General features: G+C 34.3%; 1 protein-coding gene across 1 annotated transcript; it reads left to right on the forward strand.

Moving 5' to 3' along the window:
- Nucleotides 1-2,302: 2,302 nt before the first annotated feature.
- Nucleotides 2,303-4,797, forward strand: LOC100232926 (small ribosomal subunit protein uS7). Its single transcript, XM_002266700.5, has 5 exons — nucleotides 2,303-2,434; nucleotides 2,515-2,627; nucleotides 3,747-4,018; nucleotides 4,186-4,389; nucleotides 4,521-4,797. Exons 2-5 carry the CDS (start codon nucleotides 2,544-2,546, stop codon nucleotides 4,573-4,575), a joined length of 615 nt encoding a protein of 204 aa, XP_002266736.1. The 5' UTR covers nucleotides 2,303-2,434; nucleotides 2,515-2,543; the 3' UTR covers nucleotides 4,576-4,797.
- The last annotated feature ends 16,782 nt before the right edge of the window (nucleotides 4,798-21,579 follow it).

A 21,579-nucleotide genomic window follows, 5' to 3' on the forward strand; every position in this document is an offset into this window, starting at 1 on the left:
GACTATTTAAGCCTATCTTATGCAAGTGGGAGATTTTGGATATATGTTTGAGTGTCTAAGTGGGTTGACTCAACTTAGCCCAATAGATGAGAAATGAGGGGAGTAGTTTTGAGAGTTTTAAAACTACTTAAAACTGCCACTATTTAAAAAAATTAAAATGAAAATAGTATTTTTCTCTCTCTTTGAAGTTGTCCATCTCCTATGAAAACTAGAAAGTAACGGTCTGTTCAACTGAGTTTTTAAAAACAGTTTTCAGTTTTAAAACATAGAAAACAACTTTTATTTATTTTTTATTTTATGTTTGACAGTTGTTTTTAAGTTATAATTTTTAAAAACGAGACTAAAAAAAATTTAGATAACAACCTTGGGTTGTTCTATGTTATTTTTAAAAACAAAAGAAAATTAAAAAAAGTGAGAAACAAATTGTGGATGAGAAACTCAATAGGGAGAAGCAACCCCACACCAAGCATGGTGGTGATAGACCAACCCAAAACGCCTACAACCACTCTTCAATGCCGTAACTTCCCTAGACCTAAAGCCCAGTTCATCGAGACCAAGTACTTGATCCCACCAAAATCCAAAGAGCTAGAACCCTTACACCCCTATGAGGACAATGATGATGATGAGTGGTTTGATGATGTAGACAAGGAAGATGAAGAAGATGGCAAGTATCACATGCAAGCTACGAAAAGGAGCAAGGTCAATCGAAGTTCTTGATGGAGTGCGTGCAGTTCTGCGTGATCATGACTAGTTTGATTTGCTCTCTTACCCTCAAGTTTTTGAAGAATGAGGTGAAATGGGTTGAAGATATGAAAATGGTGCCTCATGGTAATGGTGCATTTTTGCATCCGCCTCGCCTTCGGTTGGGTGGTGGGATTCCTAGTCTTCATCATTGAACGCAACTTCATGCTTCGAGAAAAGGTTCTATATTTTGTGTATGACCTTTAGAAGAGCTTCTAGGATTTGTGTTGCTAACATGGATGATCATGTTCCCTAATGTCCATAAGCACAACAAGGTCTTAAAAGAATAAAAAAAAAAATGAAGTACTTATTTAATTTGTATTAAAAATGAATATTAAAATTATTTCATCCTTCAAACAAGTTTTTTGTTTTTTGATTTTAAAAACTATTTTTTAAAACATCTTGCCAAACACTCTTATTTTAAAAAAAAAAATTGAAAAACTATTTCTTGTTCTCTATTTTAAAAACAATTTTGAAAAACATCGCCAAATGGGCCCTAAATGATTTTTCATTTTGGAATAGAAGTCCTCTCTTGATTTTTTTTTTTCCATGGGAACAAGGGTCAAGACTCTTGTATTGTGAAAATAGAGTGATTCTCAATTTTGTAGTTTCATTCACGACTTGGGTAGAGAATTTGTCAATGAAACAACTAATCAAGATTTTTGGATATTTTAGAAGGTAACTCGAAACTTTTTTTCCATCATAAACCATTTTATTACTTTTCCCTAATTGATTATGGTTATGCTTATATATTTTTATAAATACTATTTTTTTATTTTATAAATCACAAATATCTTCCTTTTTATAAAAAAAAAATAACTTTCTTAATTCAAAAAATTCAATTAATTTTTTTAATTATTTCTTCATAATTCATAATCACCATTATTAACTGAAAAATTTAGAATTCCACATGACCTTTCTTTTTTATTTTTGGTTTATGATTCAGTAGAATCTCACGGATGGGCTTTTGCATTTTTAGGTAAATTTGTAGGATGGTGCATCAATTCAAAATTTAATGTGTTTTTGTAATTTTTTTAGTTTTCATGATTTATTATTTGCTTTTATTTGTCACGATTTTAATATTTATTTAATTTTTATACTTTACATATTCCTAAAGTTATCTTAAACAAAATTTTCATCAATATTTAATTATTTTTAATAATTTTTTTTGTTTTAATTTTAGATTTTTAATATTAATGGTTGTAATAATTCCAATTAATTCCTAAATTAATGAGTAAAAAACCTAGTAAATATATGACTTGTTTATGCCTAAATGAATGTGGGAAACTAGTAAAATGTAAAAAGCCCATAGACATTGGGCCTTAAGTTGGGTGGGCTTTCCCATGTCCCCTTCTTACCCAGGCCCACTTCAGAACCCAACCAATATAAACTATGAAATTGACTGTAATACCCTCAAATGAAGTCTTTTCATCGGAAACAGCCCAATACAAAAGGCCTCACAAAATCCCTGGGCTGAAAAACTTGATGGCCTGTAAACCAAAGGCCCAGGTCAACTCAGGGCCCGCCTTCAGAACCCTAGGCAGAAAAAAAAACTCCCGAAAGACCGTGACAGTCTCTTAACTCCATCGAAGAAAGAGGGGCAGAAGCGTCATTTGATAATACCGGCCTCCCGTATAAGCAAAGACAAAACCCTAGGGTTTCACTCTTCTCTTCTCATCGTCTTTGCTCCGAGGTTGGCTGCGGTTCTCGTCTCTGAAATTCTTTCATTTTTCTTCTTTCTTCTTGCTTATAAAATTCTTTTGTTTTCCTCAGTTTTCTCAGCAACCTAACAGAGGAGGAGAATGGCAGCCATTGCCGTGATTGACGATGAGAAGAAGCCCACCGAAGTGAAGCTCTTCAACCGCTGGAGCTTCGACGAAGTCCAGGTTGAAATCGTGATATTTTTCTTAGTTTTTCAATGGAAATCTAGTGAACAAAGTTGTTGCATGTGCCATTTGGTTAGATCTGTTGGAAGCTTTGAGTTTCGGATTTCAAATCTGCTGCTGAAAATACTGTTTTTGATGATGTACATATGAAATGGATATACTATATTAGATTATTTTCGTTTCATTTTCATTTTTGAGTTAATACATTAGCATTGTGTTAAAAAAACTACCCTGGGCAAATGCGTTGATCGAATCTGATATGAGTGGGCTGTTGTTTTTGAAGTCGAACAGAATCGATGCCCTTTGCGTATACCATCTTATTTTGCCATTTGGTTCCAACAATGTCAAAATATATGTTAAAATCGGCCTCTATGGAAAGGAATACGGCTCGAGTCTCTGGCTTTCCTTATTCTCGGTCCTTGACAGTTTGAACTGTATATCCGGGGTTCTATTAGGTGGAGTTTAGCCTATGCTGGAATGTCCCAGTTGGCTTATAGAGCGTGAACTTTAGGGATGGGGTATCTGGAGGAACACAAACAAACTAGTAAAATGTGCCTTGCCATGTCCGATTGTAGTCAAGTCATAACCATTATTGTTAATCAATATGCGAATGCCTGTTGTAATTGCCCCTATGGTTAGCTTGGTACTTAGCTACTGTCATTTGCCTGTTGAACGGACAAGTCTATTTCATGGTTGTTGATAAGAGGAATTAGTAATACTGATTTGGTACCTTATTACCAGCTGGGGAAAACAGTTGTAAGTGCTTAGGGCTCCCACTTGAATGATCCAATGAACTTTGTTGTAACCTCAATCAATTTTGAATTTGTGTTGGTGGGTCCTTAGTGTGCTGACAGAAACATACTTTTAAATAATGCATGGAAAGTATTGGAAGAGTGATTCATGCCATTCATTCCAGTCTTTTGGAATTTTCTTATCTGAATATAGACAATGAATAAATGCCTTGAATTGGATGACATGCCATTTTGTGCATCTAAGAGACTAACTGGAGTGACTGTTCAACAAAAGACATCACTCTTCATGTTGTGATGGTTACCGCTCTGCCTGCAGCAGTGCCATGTTTACATGTTGGGTTTTTGACTAAGTTCTGGTTTCATACAGATTGGAGACATGTCTTTGCTGGACTACGTCGCTGTGAATCCAGCTAAGCATGCTACCTATGTCCCCCACACAGCTGGCAGGTACTCTGTCAAGCGGTTCAGAAAAGCCCAATGCCCAATTGTGGAGAGGCTCACAAATTCTCTGATGATGCACGGGCGGAACAATGGAAAGAAGCTGATGGCTGTTAGGATTATGAAACATGCCATGGAAATTATTCACTTGTTGACTGATCAGAATCCCATCCAAGTTATTGTTGATGCTGTCATCAACAGGTATACAATCTGCAGAGTTACACTGTCAAGTGTGCTATAACACCACATGAAGATTTAGTTTTACCTTGAGCAGTTTATATTAACTCCATTAATGGACTTTCTTTTTAGTATGCCTTTCACATTATCTTATAATGTTTTGTTTCTTTGAATATTTTTGGTTGCTACAGTGGACCAAGAGAAGATGCAACACGTATTGGCTCTGCTGGTGTTGTTAGACGACAAGCTGTTGATATCTCTCCTTTGAGGCGTGTCAATCAAGCTATTTATCTGCTCACTACTGGTGCTCGCGAGTCTGCATTCAGGAACATCAAGACAATAGCTGAATGCTTGGCCGATGAACTCATTAACGCAGCAAAGGGTTCATCCAACAGGTAAAAGATAGCTTAGATATATCTCTTGAAAAATATATTGCACTGATTCTCTCTGTTTTTAGTGAGTTCTGTTCCCTATTCTGGTCTTATAATATGTTGGCTGACTGTGTTATATTACATGTATATCTCAGCTACGCCATCAAGAAAAAGGATGAGATTGAGCGAGTTGCCAAGGCTAACCGTTGAGATTGGAGGAGCTTCATGGCAAGAGAGAGTTTTGATTGCAACTGTAGTATTTTCTTCACTAGCCTTTTCTCTTATGTCATGTCTAGGCAACAATGTTGAACCATTTGAAGTTTTCTTTGGTTGATTGTTCCTTGTTTTATTTTTTGGTAAGGATTCACCCTCTATTGTTGGATTTTAATTAGATTTTATTACCCAAAGAAATATGATTAGTTTGTTCCATCACAGATGCTTAGCATCAAGTTGATATTCAACTCAATCAGCTGACAATTGCAAGCTCAATTAATGAGTGTCTATTTCTTTAGCTGCATACAAAGCTAATGGTTGGATTGTGGCTTGGCTTCAATTCACTGTAAGATATTATTTTTGTCTCCTTATTCTCTCCTGGTCTTTATATTATTAGTAAGAAGGTTAGGCTGAAAAAGAAAATCCTATTCATCGAGAGGTTTTGTTTCTCTCTTATGAATGACCACACTATTTTCATGGTTGTATTATTATGATGTTTATGTTATTGTTAGCTTATGAATAAAAGTTTGAGTTAATGCAGTGGATTAAATAATTAACTTTCTTTTTTCTCTCCTTATTCTCTCATAATCTTCATGGTATTAGTACTAAGGTTAGACCAAAAAGAAAAAGAAAAAGAAAAAGAAAAGGAAATTTATCCACAAGAGCTTCTTTGAAAGAATGCAACATTATTTTCTTCAAATACTCTTATTTCAAAAGGTATAAATTGTCAATTAATAATTTTATATATTTTTATAAGATTTGTACAAAGAAGTTACACAAAGAGTAATTTATCTATTTTATTTCATTAATGTTGTCTAATTAACACGTTTTAGCATATTTGTACAGATGAAATTTTAATTCATTTATAATATATTGTATTGTAACCACATATTCGATAAAATATTGTCAAATAGTTTCCTTCATTTTTAAGTACGTAAAATTTTTAGTTATGAAAGTTTTATTTCAATAATTAGAAATATGGGTATGATTAAATTGTTTAATATATAGTTTTGAAATAATATTGAATCTTACCAAGTTCGAATTTGTTGCACTTAAATGAAATAAAAAGGAAAAAAAGAAACTAATCTTGAGTATCGGATGTTGAAATTCCCTTAAATGTAATGAACTTTAAAACAATTATTAAAGAAGGAAATGATGCATTTGTGTAGAATTATACCAAAGCTTTAATATTTCTTTACCATCACATTTGATAATGAAAAATATAAAGATGAAAGCTTTAATATTTCTTTACCATCACATTTGATAATGAAAAATAAAAAGGTGAATATCTTACGTTTGAAGATCATTTCATTCTCTTGAATAGTTTGAGGAAGTGATATGAACCAAAAGCATGTTATGATTGCATGCATTTGGGATTACAAGATTTCAAATTTGTTAGTGACTATAACCTTACGTTATTCAAAGTTAGTTCAAGGTTAACGATATGCGGAGAAAAGTCACTAAAAATATATACTTGAAAAGATATTCAATACTTTTCATGCCTTGAAGGTGCTCCTCCACCAAAAATATTGTGTCAATTTACTAAATATTCTAAATTACTATTAGTCTTCTAGTTGTTAAATGAAATAATGAGCTTTAATTGAAAAATCATCAAACTTGTTTTATTGGGTCTATGTTATTGCCTAAAGCAAACACGACATCCTTATCTGCTAATGGATGTGGATGCCATTGTTGTCTTACCCCAAGGTTTAAAATTATTGTTTAGCATAATATCTATCCAAGGTTCATAAATTTTTTTTTAGAGCTTGAAGTATGAATTTAAGAAAAGGTTATAGTGTTTGTCATTAAAATTTTTTAATTTAGAAGCTTTTTAAACATAGCTCTTTGGATTGAAACTTTAGGTCTACCCTATATATTGACTAAACTATCTTTAGAAAAAGAAAAAAGAAAAAATAGGATTTTGATTTCCTTCAAATTTGAAAGTATTTTTATTAAATTCAAACAAGGGGTATTTTGTTATTTACATTGAAAATTTTAAGTAAATGAAGAAATAAATAATAAAATATAATACATGGATATTAAAGTAAATAAATGAAATAAATAAAAAATGTAAAACTAGTACATTTAAATGTTTAGAATCTAAATAAATAAGTTAAATTAGGAAGAGTTGTTGGAATATCTAGAAAAATTCCATTCCAAGAGATTTTGTCACGTGTATGCATCTATTATCCTAGGGATCCTAGATCTAATAGCAATAGAAACATATATACACATTAAAATGTTAGATCTATGGGTTTTGAAACCTTTACCTTTGATCTATATGTTTCCAAATAAAATCTAGTTGGTGAAGAGGATCTTGAAACTGATGAGGACTCAAATTATACACTTGGATGATTTTGAAAAGCTGATTTAGTGTGTTTGAGGCACTCATAACAATCCTAGTTCTTTAGTTTGTTGTTAATGCCTTAGAAAAATTCATTTTGATGTATTTTGTGAGATTTTTGTAGAATTAAGGTTGGTTTGGCGCATTTCTAGCACTTCATGAACATGAGAGTACCTAAGTGGAGGATGATATCACTAATAGCGCATTAAGCATGACCCCCAAATTACGCACTAAGTAGGGCTCATTGTAAGATAGTATATCTTGAGAACACCAATCTAAACTGCACACTTAGAGAATCACACTTCAAATAGAGCACTTTAAGTAGTGACTTGGATTGTTCACTTAAGGGACATAAACTACATTGCACACTTCACATCGCATACTAAAGAGAACTTGCTTAGATCCTTAAGTGTGGTTTGGTGAGTAGCATACTCCTTTTAGATGCTCCAACAATGACATAGTGTTCAAGTGAGTTTAGATAGACGTGTACCACACTACCTTATGTTGCACAATACTCACAAAGTGCACCTTAGCAACCATAAGTTCACTATTCTTCATCAATAAGCTAAGCACACCTCATCAACCTTACGTGTGCAATTTTTCTTCAATAACGTAGTGCATGTCCCTAAATTCATAAGGGCACTATTCTTTCCTCCATCTATGAAGCACACTTAAGATAACTTCTACTTCAATGCATTGCCTTGATTGCTTCACGTTGCATGCATGCCACACCTTCTAATCATTGCACACTCAAGGTTGTGCAACACTTAGTACCCTTGGAGAGTTGATTGATCCATCCTCATCACCATGCTCACATACTAAAAAGAAAGGAAGCACAACTGCCCACTAACATCTCATGGCTGATGGATGCATTTACACACTTGGACTACCGACATGGGCAGAAGACATAACTAACTAGGGACAACTTTGGAGCAATAGGGGAAGAGGGAAATTTTTGCATATAAATACAAGAACTATAAATAAACAAGGGGAGAAAGTGGATCAATAGGGAAATAGGTTAGATTGTTTTTAGTTTTTATTTCTGTAATCTTTCCTTTAGTTTAATAAATCTTTATTTTCAGTTTTATGTTCTAGTGTTTGTGTTTCCTCTTTAGTTGTGTGTTTTTCTACTCCAAAGGGTGAAGGGAGTTGAAATTACCATGATCCTAGTTCAATTCACCATTGCTTTGGTTGTGGATGGTTGAAAGGAACCTAACTTAAGTTAGTGGTTTTAAGGACTAAAAGGAGGAATCGTTAACTTAGGTCAATGGTTATAAGGACCAAAAGGAATAACCATGGTTGATGTTCTCATAAATCAAACATAGTCCTTTTGACATGGGGAGGAAACCACTTAAGTCATTTAATCGAGAAGACTTGCAAATGAGCAATTAGACTGAAATGAGCTTTTGTTGAAGCGCTTAATACCCATGTCAACTAGAACCCCTTTGGTAAAAACCCTAGGCCAGTGTAAATTTAGAGCCTTATTGCTGAGTTGAGCTTGAGAGAAAGAATTGAAGTTAATTTATGCTCTTGGAGTTCATGTTCTTTTAGTTAGTTTTCTTTTTAGTTTCTAGAATCCTTCTTCCTTTCTCCACTTTAAAATATTTTTTTTTTGTCTTTCACAACTAGCACTCACAGCCAAAAACTCATATCTTTAGCACAATTAATCTAAAGTTCCCTATGGAGATGACCTATACATTGTATAACTATTAGTTCTTTTTATTTTTGGTTTAAGAACTAAGAGTTTCAAAGGCTAATCTAGTTTAATTTTTTTATTTTATTTTATTGTAAAACTTCATGGCTAAAATTATTTTTAGATTTTGATATTAAATAAGAGACTGTTGAGCCAAAAATCCACAGATATTTCACTTGACGACTTTCTCTTAGAGCTTGGCACTAGAGAAGATTGACCTTTTCACTCAACAAGGATGAAGGCTAGGGTTTTCTTTCTCTAAAAGTCAATGGATAAGAATGTGTCTAACCCTAAACCCTTATGGGGGTTTATATAGACTTCATTGTGGGCTTAAATGGCTTAAGCCCACGTGGCTTTGGGTAACTTAATCTAGCCCATTGGATCCTAATTAATTAATTAGCCCAATGTACAAAGATCATCAATAAGTTCCTGTACAACCTTATGTTCTTACCAAAATGCTCTTATGTACAATTATAAATACAAACCTATCAATCCTTAAAATAATGTATTAATAAGGAAAGTGAATTTGAGTGGGGACCATTGGGACACATAGGAAAATATTGGCTCCCTTAGAATCCAATTCTGAAGTTGACTCAACATCCCATTACAAAGAGTCAACTACACCTAATCCTATGAAAATTATATCAAGAAATAAATTGATTAAATATAATTTAATTAATTTCTTAAGTCTATAACTTACTATCCATTCTATACAAACTGCCCATGAACTGATGTCCATAATCTAACAAGGTATAAGTCATCAAACCCTCAAGATCATCTCTAACATCCTTAACTCTCGGATCCTCCTATTATGTGATCGGTTGACAAACTCTACCTCACTAAGAGCATATGTCAAATTCCATTAAAGAAATTAGTGTGGTGCCATGAATTTCATGATCATAAGTCTTTAGGACACACTATCTCAAACCCATGAGATATCATAGAAACCCATCCCAATAACCAAGATAAGTCATCTCTTTAATTAGGGGGAAGTGAACTATAACCTCAAATGGATTGCCTAAGTCCATGAATCAACTTGAACAACACATCAACTAGCAAGAAACCCATGACTTAAATCTCCTGTGTGAATCCTAATGCACCTAAGTCATGTAGGCCTGAATGCTCAAATAAACATTAATGCAAACATATTTAAAATAATGACCATATAAATCATCATATATAAATATATTTATGAAATCTCACTTTGTTAAATCATATCATGTTTTTAAGGGCTTTAACTTAACAAAAGTTTGAGTGGTAATTGTGCGTGGTGAAAACAAGGTGTACGTGGTGAAGGAAACTTTACATGGTAATTATATGTGGTACTCACTATTAAGATAGAGCCCTCAAAATCATAACATGATATAACATTTTGAACTTATTATTTATTTAATAATATTACAATTTTCCATTTCTATCTATCCCATTCCATGCATTATATCTTATGACTATTTTGGCTTGACATCTTTTGCATTGTACATAACTTGGGTGCATTAGTAGTTGCACAAAAGATCTAAGACATGAGTTCCTTTCAAGTACATGATTTGTTTACAATCGGCTCATAGACTTTGACAATCCATTTGAGGTTATAGTGCACTAACTACTAATTGGAGGGATGATTGGTCTTGGCCATTGAAATGAGTTTCCTATGGTGAGTGCATTAGTGTGTATGGTTACACATTGAACATGATTGACGATGAGTTATGATGTAAGGTTATTGGTTAGTCATGACTTCACTAAGCTACTATACTATATGGTCTCTTAACCTTGAGAGAATACTAAGCTTATGCCAAATTTCATAGTGGGTTTAACCTATGGGATGAAACCCTAAGGTGGTCATATATTCCCTAAGGATTGGTTACTATTAATAGAATCCAGTGACAATAGGTATTCTTAATAGAGGCATAACATGATATCTCATGAAGTTTGAGACAATGTGTCCCCTTGGGTGATCCTAAGGTAGTTTGTTAAGGTAAACTATGACCATATTAATTCCTCAAGTGGAACTTGACATAAACTCTTTGTGAACTAGGGCATGTTAGTTGATCACACAATAGGACGACTTGAAACTTGAGGATGGTAAAGATAATCTTGAGAGGCTAATAGCTTTCACCTTATTAGATTATAAACACTAATTCATGGGGAAACTATATACACTGGATAGCAAGTCATGGACCCAGGTGCTTTGTGTCTTGTTATATACATAAGATATTGGACTGTAATTGACTCTCTATAGTGGGATATTGAGTCAACTTTAAAATTAGATTCTAAGGGAGTTAGTATTTTCCTATAGGTCATAGTGGTCCTTGCTTAAGCTCACATCCCTTAATGACATGATTTATGAACATTATATAAGTTTTTAGTTTACTTGTGTGCATAAGAGAGTTTTTGTAAATACATAAGGTTGTACAAAAGCTTGTGAATGATCTCTTTGGATTGGGTTAATGATTGATTGGATCCCAATTTGGCTAACTAATCAATTATGACCTTTTTTGGACTAGATTAAGTGACCCAAGTTTAAGGTGGGCTTAAGTCATTTAAGCTCATGCAAAGCCTATAAATACCTCTCTTAAGGGTTAAGGCTTCCTTCTTGCTTCTTGTTCAAGAGAGAGAGAGAAAATCCTAGTTTCCATCATCTGTGAGATCTCCATCATCTAAGTACCTAGATTCAGGGAGGAGCATTGGGGGGAAAATTGTTGTGTTTATGGGATTATCTTTGGATTTGACATATTTTTCATTGATAGGAATTGGTTTATGAGCATTTGGATTTATGGTCAAGCACTTAACTTTAGATCTTGGGAAAAGTTTTGATATTTATGCTTCTGTTGCTGGGTTCACTATAAAATTTGCATCTACCCTAATTAGTCTTAGTTATAGGGAATGAAGTAGTTTGAGTTTTCCTTACACTCACTACGCATAACTAGTCTTGGTTTGTTGGATGATGTATCACACATAAGTGTTGTATGTGGTCATGTGCCATTTTTAGGGGGTGGTCATGTACCACTTTTAGGGGTTGTGCATGGTAAATATGAGATTTGCATGCTTGGAACTTTGGATTACTTTGTTTCCTAGTCTTTGATCATATAGGGTACATGCTTTTCTACCTTAGGCTTCTTTGAAATCTATTGTAGTGGAAAACATGACAATAAAAACCAAATATAGTAGATCTAGAGAGTGTAGTAATCATACTTTTAATTTGGATGTTCCCAAAACGTTTCCAAACCAATGAAGTCATTGAAATAGTTGTAGAGCTCATCTACCCAATGTTATTCCACCTAATCACACCTTACATGGTCTTAGGCATGAGAAAAGAGTGGGCTTTTATTTTTAAAGGGTGGCTAGGCTTTCTCTATAGAGGCCCGCTCAATAAGAAGATCGATAAAAACTTGAAACTTGATAGGGTTATTTATAAGGCTCCTTATGGGCTTAAGTGATTTAAACCTAAATTGGGTTTTGGTCACCTAATCCAGCTTACTTATGTCCTACTTAATTAGTTAGTTTTATTGGCTTTAATTAATTTATTAACTCGACCTATAGAGACAATTCATAAGAACTAGTGAAACCTTATATTTTTACCAAAACACATTTACACACACTTATGAACCAAAAACCCAAAATCCTTAAAGCAAATGTGCCTTTGTGTATTAGGCGCTTGAGTGAGGACCATTGGGATCCATAAGAAAATACTAGTTCCTAAAAGTCTAATTCCGAAGTTGATTTAACTTTCTACTTAAGAGAATCAATTGCACTATAATATCTTATGTGATTACAACAAGACAAAGCTCGAGTTTGTGCTTTATGATCTACTACATGTAGACTCCCTATGAACTAGTGTCCATTATTTAACAAGGTATTACTATCATCTATCTAGATTACCTCTTCAATCCCTGAGTTATAAATCCACCTATTGTGTGATCAATTGACATTCTCTAGCTCTAAGGAACATATGGTAAATTTCCATTAAAGGAAATGCCATGACCATAGTTTTCTATATCACATGCCATTTGGATCACCTAAGGGGACACATTGTCTCAATACTATGAGATATGATGGTGCTTTTAATAAGAATATCTATTGCGACCAACCTCTATCAATAGTGGCCTAATAATAGGGATATATGGTTGCAGTAGGGTATTACCCATAGGTCAAAACCTCATGTTGATTTTGATATAGGTTCAATATCCTCTTAATGTTGAGAGTTCATGTAGTAAAGTAGTTTGGTTGAATCGTGACAATTGATAGCCTTATGCCATGATTCTCTATAAGCCCTGTCCAATGTGTAACTAGTCGCACTAGATCACTAATCATGGGAAACCCATCCTAACGACCGAGATAAGCCATTCCTCCATTTAGGAGGTAGCATACTATAGTTTGTATTGGATTACCCAAATCCATGAAATGACTGTGAACAACATATCATTTTACGAGGAACCTATGATTTGTATCCTTTGTGCAACTCCTAATTCACTCAAGTCATGTACAATGCAAGTGATATGCGTGTATATGATCATATTACCAATTAATGCATATGAGATAGTAAAGGGAAAATAAAAAACATAAATAAATAAATTTATTAACAAATCTAAAATTATTACATCATTTCATGCCTTTTAGGGCTTTATCCTAACACTATGGTTTGGAGCAAAATGCAAATTCTTTTCTTCTTTTTACAACATGTAAATATTGTTGCCTATTTATCAATTTTCTAGTAGATCCACTAATAACAATCTCGCTTCTTTGCTTAGTAACAAGAGACACCTTAGTTCTCTTCATAACAAGCTTATCTAAATCTGAATTAGTAGATTCATCATATACCATTGGTGCTTTACTCGTTTCTTTATCCCTTTCCATCCTATATTTTCATAGAGAAAACAAAAATCCTTAACATTAAAAATAGCTTAGGATGTCTAAAAATAATATATGTTCGTTCAAAGGCAACATATATTCATGAAAAAAAAAAAGTTGAATCACATTGAAGAATGGATACAAATGGCAAAGTTCATCTAAATATTCATTCAGAACTCACCCAAAATCAATGTAGAAGAATCATTGCTCATGCTTAGGATAATTTCTACATATCCATTACATGTTCTCAAATATACATTTGTCACAAATATAACATAAAAAAAACTACTTTCACCATTAAAATAAGTAAAAAGTGTATGCACCAATTCAGTTTCATGACATGAACCGCATAAGATATCATCAAGAAATTTTTTTGAAACAAAACCCCTATTTCTTCATGAACAAAAGAATCCTTAGAGCTACCACATAATAAGTATTTAAAATTAAAGGTAGGGTTTAACCATACTTGGTACCTCTAACACAAGTAAGAACAAATAAAAAATTAGTCCATGAATAAGAATATCTTAATGAATCAAAAATCAATATTAAGAAAAATAGAACAATAAAAAGAACTAAAACACAACTATTACACTATATATGCCTTAATGCATAAATTTTTTTAATACCCAAGGACATTTATCAATGCCCATTTTGACATAAATAATCATACTTAAGGGATTCAATGCCTTAAATCGATACCCTAAGGATTTATCAAACATTTATTCACCTTCATTACAACCTTTCATATATTATACCATTGGTTGTCCCCTTTTCCTTGGATAAACAATAAAATTTTGAGTTACCAAATTGGGACAAAGTCAAATCCCCAATTATAAAGATTTGCATCATAGCTCAGTGGGTACTAAGGTCATCTCTTCAAGGACAAAATGCTTTTCTTTAAAAGGTGGCAGAAAGCTTAGACAAGTATCATTCACCAAGTGAAAGTTTGAAGGATGGATTGAAACTTAATTGAACAAATTAAAAATAATAGTGTTGACCTCTCCTCAATGGATTTCCTTTCCTAAGAGAGATTATCTTATTAGTCATCTAATCTAAAGAAAAGCTAAGATACTAGGTCTATCTAAGACACTTCTTTAATACTCAAACTTACTCCTAAGGTTGTTTAGCTTTTGAACCTCACATCCCTGCAACTAGCATTTACTTCCATAGTAATAACCTACTTAAGCTTTCCTAATTTCAATGTCAAGGAAGTGAAAGCCAATCAATAAAGTTCAAACATACTCCCAAAAATGCGTAGCATGTATCTTTCATAATCTTGTAGCATGCATTTTATATAATATAGACTCCACTTAACCATTCACTATATTTAAGCATTATAAACCAAGAAGCGACTGTTACAAATACTATCAACCTTATTTTTCCCCAACACTTGGAAAATTAGAAAGTCATTTTCAAGTTCGACAATAAAAGTAGAAAGAGAAAAACAAGAAAGTAGTAACCAAGAAAAAAAAAGTCTCATTCTCTTTCTTTTCAAAAGTTGAAGTTTTATAAAATGATTAAGAAGAATAGAAACACCAACCAATTGGTTTTTAAGAAAAAACTAAAAACTACTCTTATTCTCTAAGAACACTTCTAGTTCTCTCTAAATTCTCCTTCTTTGCTACCTCACATATTATTCTGTTACATTTCATGCCCTCCCATACCCTCCTCTTTTACATGTATAGCTTCTATTAAAAGATAACTTTTCTTTTTTTTCTTTTTTGCTATTGTCATATCATAACTATTCTTTTCTTCTAACTATTAGCATCTTAGATTTAAATAGTGAAAGTAATACCAATTTTTTTTTTTAAATTTATCTTTTAGGATTAAAGTACTAACCTTTAGGTTTGGATGTTCATAAACCTTAAATTCTAAGTGTTGAAGACGACTATGAAATTGTTAGAAGTCTCATAAACCCACGATATTTTGCCCGATGACTCAACCTTGACTCAGCCTTGTTATTAGCATACTTTCGGTGGGAAAGAAAGAAGGATGGAGGCTATGACTCTTTTTTTCTTTAGATGGTAGAAGACAAAAAGTTATGGAAACCTTAACCCTTAGGGGGGTATTTATAGGGATCTTAACTAGGCTTAAGTGACTTGAGCCATATGGGCTTGGGTAACTTAATCTAACCCAAATTGGGTCTTAATTGATTAATTAGTCCAATTGGGCCTACTAATCAATTAATTAGCCCTATCTAGAGACCTTGTTCGCATAATTACCAAAACGCTCTTATGCACAAAAGTGAACCTAGAGCCAATTCAACCCTTATAATTCATGCCAATAAGGTATATGAGCTTAGAGTAGGGACCATTGGGACATAGAAGAGTACTGACTCCCTCAAACTCCGATTATGAAGTTGATTCAACATAAGAAGTTTCCGTCAATAGTGATCCAATCCATAGGGAATATATGATCAACTTACAATCTCATCCATAGGTCAAAACCACTACTAACTTTAGCACAAACTCAATATTTTCTCAAGGTTGAGAGACAATACAATGAAACATCCTGGTGAGGTCATGATTACTTGATAGCCTTAAGTCATGACTATTGTAGGTCTTTTCCAATGTGTAACTGATTGGAACCAAAATATGTGCTCTAATGACACATTCAATATGATTTATGCACCATAAGACACTCAAATCATTCGACTTGACCCAAATTGATGCTAAGACCCTACTATGGACCCGCATTTTTCACGTGCGTCCCCACTCGATCGGCAAGATTTGTTTTTTTATTTGTGAAAATTAATTTTTGGAAAAAAAGTTGGAGCTGCCACTTATTTTATTTTTATTTTAAAGGGAAAATAAAACAAGAAAGAAAAACCCTAAAATGTGACTCCATAATTTTTGGAAAAAGCATGTCTTTGAAAAACCCGAGTCTAAGTCCAAGGATCAAGTTACCTATTGGGAAGGTACCTTTAAAAAGGTAACACCCCTCTAAGCCCTATAAAGGTCTCTACTGACAAAGTTAAGGGAAGTGTGGCAATTAATCAGTTACTTATAGATACCTAAATAGGCTAGGTGATTTTAAAGAATGGCATGCCAAACACAATCAAATTGCAATAAAGGAGAGTTAGGGTGCGTACCTGAACCGCTCTTCAAACGCTATCATAAAACATAAAAGTTAGTGTAGAAATGTAGCACACAACATTTGTTTTATTCAAGCAAATCAGACATATATCAAGACATCCAAGAATCACGTCAAATATGGATATGGTCATCAATGGCATACAAGTCCATAGAGTTCTAAAAAATAGACGAGAGGAGAGCGTACCTGGATAGCGAGCTGGTACTCCTCTATGGGAATCAAGAGCATCTCAACAATAAATACGAAACAAATTAATGTATATCATCAAGAAGAATAAAAAATCAACATATCAAGCAAACAATATTGAAGAAGGTATCATGAATGTCGGGCCCCCACCAAAGCCCTAATTAATTTTGCATGAGTTGATTCCATAAATTCCATGACTTGGAATCATGAAGTTTGTTCATGCTTGAGAAAATTGAGAAAAATCAAGAAAATCGGTTGAAAATCAAATAAAATAGTGAAAATGCATGCCGGAAGGAAAATGGCAGTAAGAGTGTGTTAGAATATGGATTTTATACCTAGAAAGGACCTAAGATGAATTTTTCAAAGCCAGAAATGTTTAGTTGAACAAAGGTTCAAAAATTCAATTTAAAACAATAAGTTCCCAATCAAAGAAGCAAATAGAGGAGAAGATGTGTATAACAAGGTTGCAATGAAGTGAAGCCGGGAAATTCTGGATAGAAGGGACCAATTCACTGCAAGAGTGTTCAACTGTCAAATGCTTCAACTTAAAAGACATCTTGATTTGTAAGCTCAATTGGATTCTCCTCAACAAAAGTCAAATACTGAATTGAAGGTTCAGAATTTCCAATTTTCTGCATTGTTGTATTTCCTGCATTTTGTGTTATTTTCCCACCACCGAGACTTGGTTCAGCAGTATTTTCGGAGTTTGCTTTTTGATTGTGGGCGAAAGTGGATCTGGCGAATTGCGAGTATCTGACGAGCCAAGCTATTCGGGTGGAGTGTGAATCGTTGGCCACAGATGCTATCCGGATAAGCGTTATCGAAGGATCCAGACATGTCTGCCCGGGGAAGTTGAATCGTCCTCTTCTCCCATCCGGGGGCAGGCGCCGGATGTGAAATATCCGGGGAGGGTGGAACGTCAGCCGGATAGAATTGCGGCTGTGAGATATCCGAAAAAAGTGGGATGTCGGCTGGGTGGAATTGCGGCTGTGAGATGTCCGGAGAAAGTGGGATGTGGGCCGGGTGGAATTGCGGCTGTGAGATATCTGGAGAAAGTGGGATGTCGGCCAGATAGAATTGCGGCTGTGAGACATCCGGATAAGGTAGAACGTTGGCCGGGCAGAATTCCGGATGTGAGATATCCGGAGAAAGTGGGATGTCGGCCGGGTGGAATTGCGGCTGTGAGATATCCGGAGAAAGTAGGATGTCGGCCAGGTGGAATTGCGGCTGTGAGACATCCGCAGAAAATGGGATGTCGGCCGGATAGAATTGCGGCTATGAGACATCCGGATAAGATAGGCGTTGGCCGGATAGAATTGCAACCCGGATGGAATGAGCGATAATCCCGTCAGGGTGGAATGAGGGGGGAATGAACTGTGATTCCCGTCCGGGTGGAATGAGGGTGGAATGAGCTGTGATTCCCGTCCGGGTGGAAGGAGGGTGGAATGAGCTATGCCACGCGTCGAAAGGGGGGCGGTCTGCACGGCCAAGAGAGAGGGAGCCACGTGGCAATTTTTGGGGAGGATCCCACATGTTTAACCCCAAGAAAACCCGTTTTACACAACCTTTATCAAGTTCCCACCTTTCTCGGAATGCTCATGGTCCCCATATCCGAGAATACCAAGGTAAAGAAAGGTAAGAAACATAGATACAGAAGCACACAAAAAGACTAAGAAATAAAAGAAAAGAAAACAGGGGAAAAGAAGATAGTCGGTGGGTATTTTAAAGCCAGATTGGGACATAAATGGGGGCAAGACCCATAGCATCAAATTCAAAGGTAAACCTATATTCAGATTGCTTTCAGATGGAACCAAAGACATTAAAAGGAATATTAAAATAGCATAAACATGCAAGCAAACTAGTCTCAACTAATCAAATTGTGGCCCTTGCGTCCACACCAAACGACAAGAATGAATCTTCAGAAAACTAAGAAGTCAGGAAAGATTGAAACTAAATGGTGATATAGCAAAAATCTGGAAACATACCTGCACGTTCTCCCCTCTAATTGCTTGGTTCCAGGCTGCTGCACCTTTTCCCGACTGAGAAATCTGCTCCCAAAACCTTTTTCCGTCCACCAATCTTCTCCCTCTCTATACGTGTTCTAAGTCCCTCTCTTCTATGCCTATCTTCCGGACAATCCTCTCATGCGTCCTTCCCCATTCTTTTCCTTTCTCACATATATATATTAGCCTCTCAAACTCAATCTGCTAAAAAGAATCCACTTTCCTTTCTTCTATTTCCTTTCTTTTTTTCAAAATCAGAATGCTCCTCTCCTCTTATGCAGGATCTTCTCTTTCCATATGTATGCAGCCACATTAATTCCTTTTTCCTTACAAAATATTTCTCTTACCTTTTTGAGTGCACATACCCTAGTGAGAGTTGAATAGCAGCCCCTATTCTCTTATCAAACAATAAAAAAACGAAAATAGAGAGAATAAAAAAACAAAAAGAGTTAGCAATCTTGCAACCTATCAAAGATTAAAATAAAATGAAAATAAATAAAGTAAAACAAAATAATTGAATAAAATAGTCAATCCTATGCGGGCCATGCAAGTCACACAAAAAGTGAGTCTAAAAGTGCCTACTAGGCCAAGTGTGTCTAAATGGGCTTAGAGCGGTGCCTAATGGGCCAAGTGTACCTAAAAACTATCCTAAAAATGAACGAAAAAAGCCTAAGTCTAAATTAGGGCTGCCAATAGTCACAATAAGGGGTCAGATAATCCCTCAACCAAAATCTCCGAGGTGGCTCAGAAAAAGGTAAGTTGTACGAGTAGTAATAGGCCACCAAGGAACTACCGTGGAGCATTAAAAATGAATTTAAAGACATGTGCTAAAGGAACAAAATTGAGGGTCTACACCTACCCATGAGTTTAAATTGCATTTTGGAGATTTATATTAGGTTTAAGCGAATAAATGGGTGTAAGTTGAATTACTTTTGGTTTTGAATGATCAAGAAAGTGTTAAATAAGGAAATGAGCGAGTCAAAATTCATGGACTATGAGGAAAGGAAAGACAAGGATATCATGAGTTTGGGAGATGAGGAATGAACATTACAAAGTAAGAAAGAAGGTGCACAAACATGGGAAATAAGGCACGAAACAAGATTCATCAAGTTGCATGGAAATTTAAAACTCAAAATCTGGTAGTAACATATACTTTGATTTTGAGGAAAAATTTGGAGTATTTCCTGAAGTATATTTTAGTCATTCTATATATTGTTTTGAATCTCGAGAATTAAGAAATCCAACAGTCAAATGGTGTACAAATCTGAGTTGAAATGAAGAAGTTATGACCATTTGAAGACAATTGCGCATAGTTGAAAAATCACTTTGAAATGATTTCGCAATCCAATTCAAAATGACCCCAATTTTGAATTCACCCACTGCCACTTTGGTATTTCACCTCATCCACCTCGAGAATTACATCTAGGGCACTTTGTTCACCTTAATTAAATGGGTCCCACACGATTAGAAATCATCATTTTATTATTATTTTTTTGTCATTTTTGGATAATTATTTTGTAATAAGTGGCCAATGAGAGTGTGCCATATGTTAGGTAATTGATAATATTATATAAACTCTTTTAGTTGTAGGTTTAGGCATCTTGGATTTTTTTTGGGAGTTTTGACAATGGAAGAGGAAGAAAACGAGAACTTTGGTTTGTTTATTTTCTTATTTATTAAGGATATTGTTTTTAGTTCTTCTAGATTCAAATTATGGAATTTTACTCTTTTATGGATTGTGATTGTGACATCATCTGCATGAGATGCTAAAAGTCAACTTAGGGCTTGAAGCATGAAAACTAAGGGCTAGGAAACCTATAAAGACAATGAATAATCATTATAATAATGAGATTAATTATTGGTTGAGTTACAATTTTTCAATTTTGTTTTTACCCTATCCTTGTGAGTTAGTTTAAGGAATGATACGGTAGCTTATTACCCGATATTAATGATTCTTGGTAACTCTTGATTTAGGTATCCTGGTATTTCTTATCATTATCTGCCCCACAACAAAGCTATAGGAAGTAGGAAGAGTTCAACGGTCAAATCTTAAACTAGTAATTGATCTCATTTATTTGATGGTTTTAAGAGTTTGTTTTAAAAAGGAAAATTAGGTTTTAGATGCAATCTTGAGTTTAGAGCTTGGGTTAATCGCAAGCAGCCAAGGAACCTAAAAACCTAAGATCATATTACTTAAAAGACCTTATTCTCTTTAATTTCTATACCTTAAGTTAGATTGTGGGAAGCCCCAGATTGAATCAATTGAATTTAAATTCAATATTCATTTTGTTATTAATTTACTTTCCTTAGTTTTATTTCATAAAATTAATTCCCATATTGCTTTTCATTTTAGGATCTAAATAAAAGTGATTCATTTATCCTAGTATTGACAAATTCCATAAACTAGTTCCTGAGAGTGATACTCAGAATACTACAAAAGTTGTTGTAGTTTTTTCTCTAATTTTTCTTGGCTAAAGCTACTATATATTAGGCTTAAGTATTTTGGTACAACAGAGAAGATCGGTCAGTAACCATACACACTAGTACACTCACCATGGAAAACCTATCCTAATAGCCAAAACCATCCATCCCTCCAATTAGGAGGTGGTTTACTACAATCTCTAATGGGTTGCCTAGACTCACGAACCGGTTATGAACAAGTCATCTATTTGCAAGGAACCCACAATTTAGATTTTTTATGCAACTCCTAATGCACCTAAATCACGTATAATGTAAAATATGTAGACAAGAATGCTCATAAAGTATAATACATGGAATAAGAATAGATAAAAGTGAAACTAAAACATGATTAAATAAATAACGAGTTCCAAATTTAT

This window comes from Vitis vinifera, chromosome 4 (genome assembly GCF_030704535.1).
Source record: "Vitis vinifera cultivar Pinot Noir 40024 chromosome 4, ASM3070453v1".
Lineage (NCBI taxonomy): Eukaryota > Viridiplantae > Streptophyta > Magnoliopsida > Vitales > Vitaceae > Vitis > Vitis vinifera.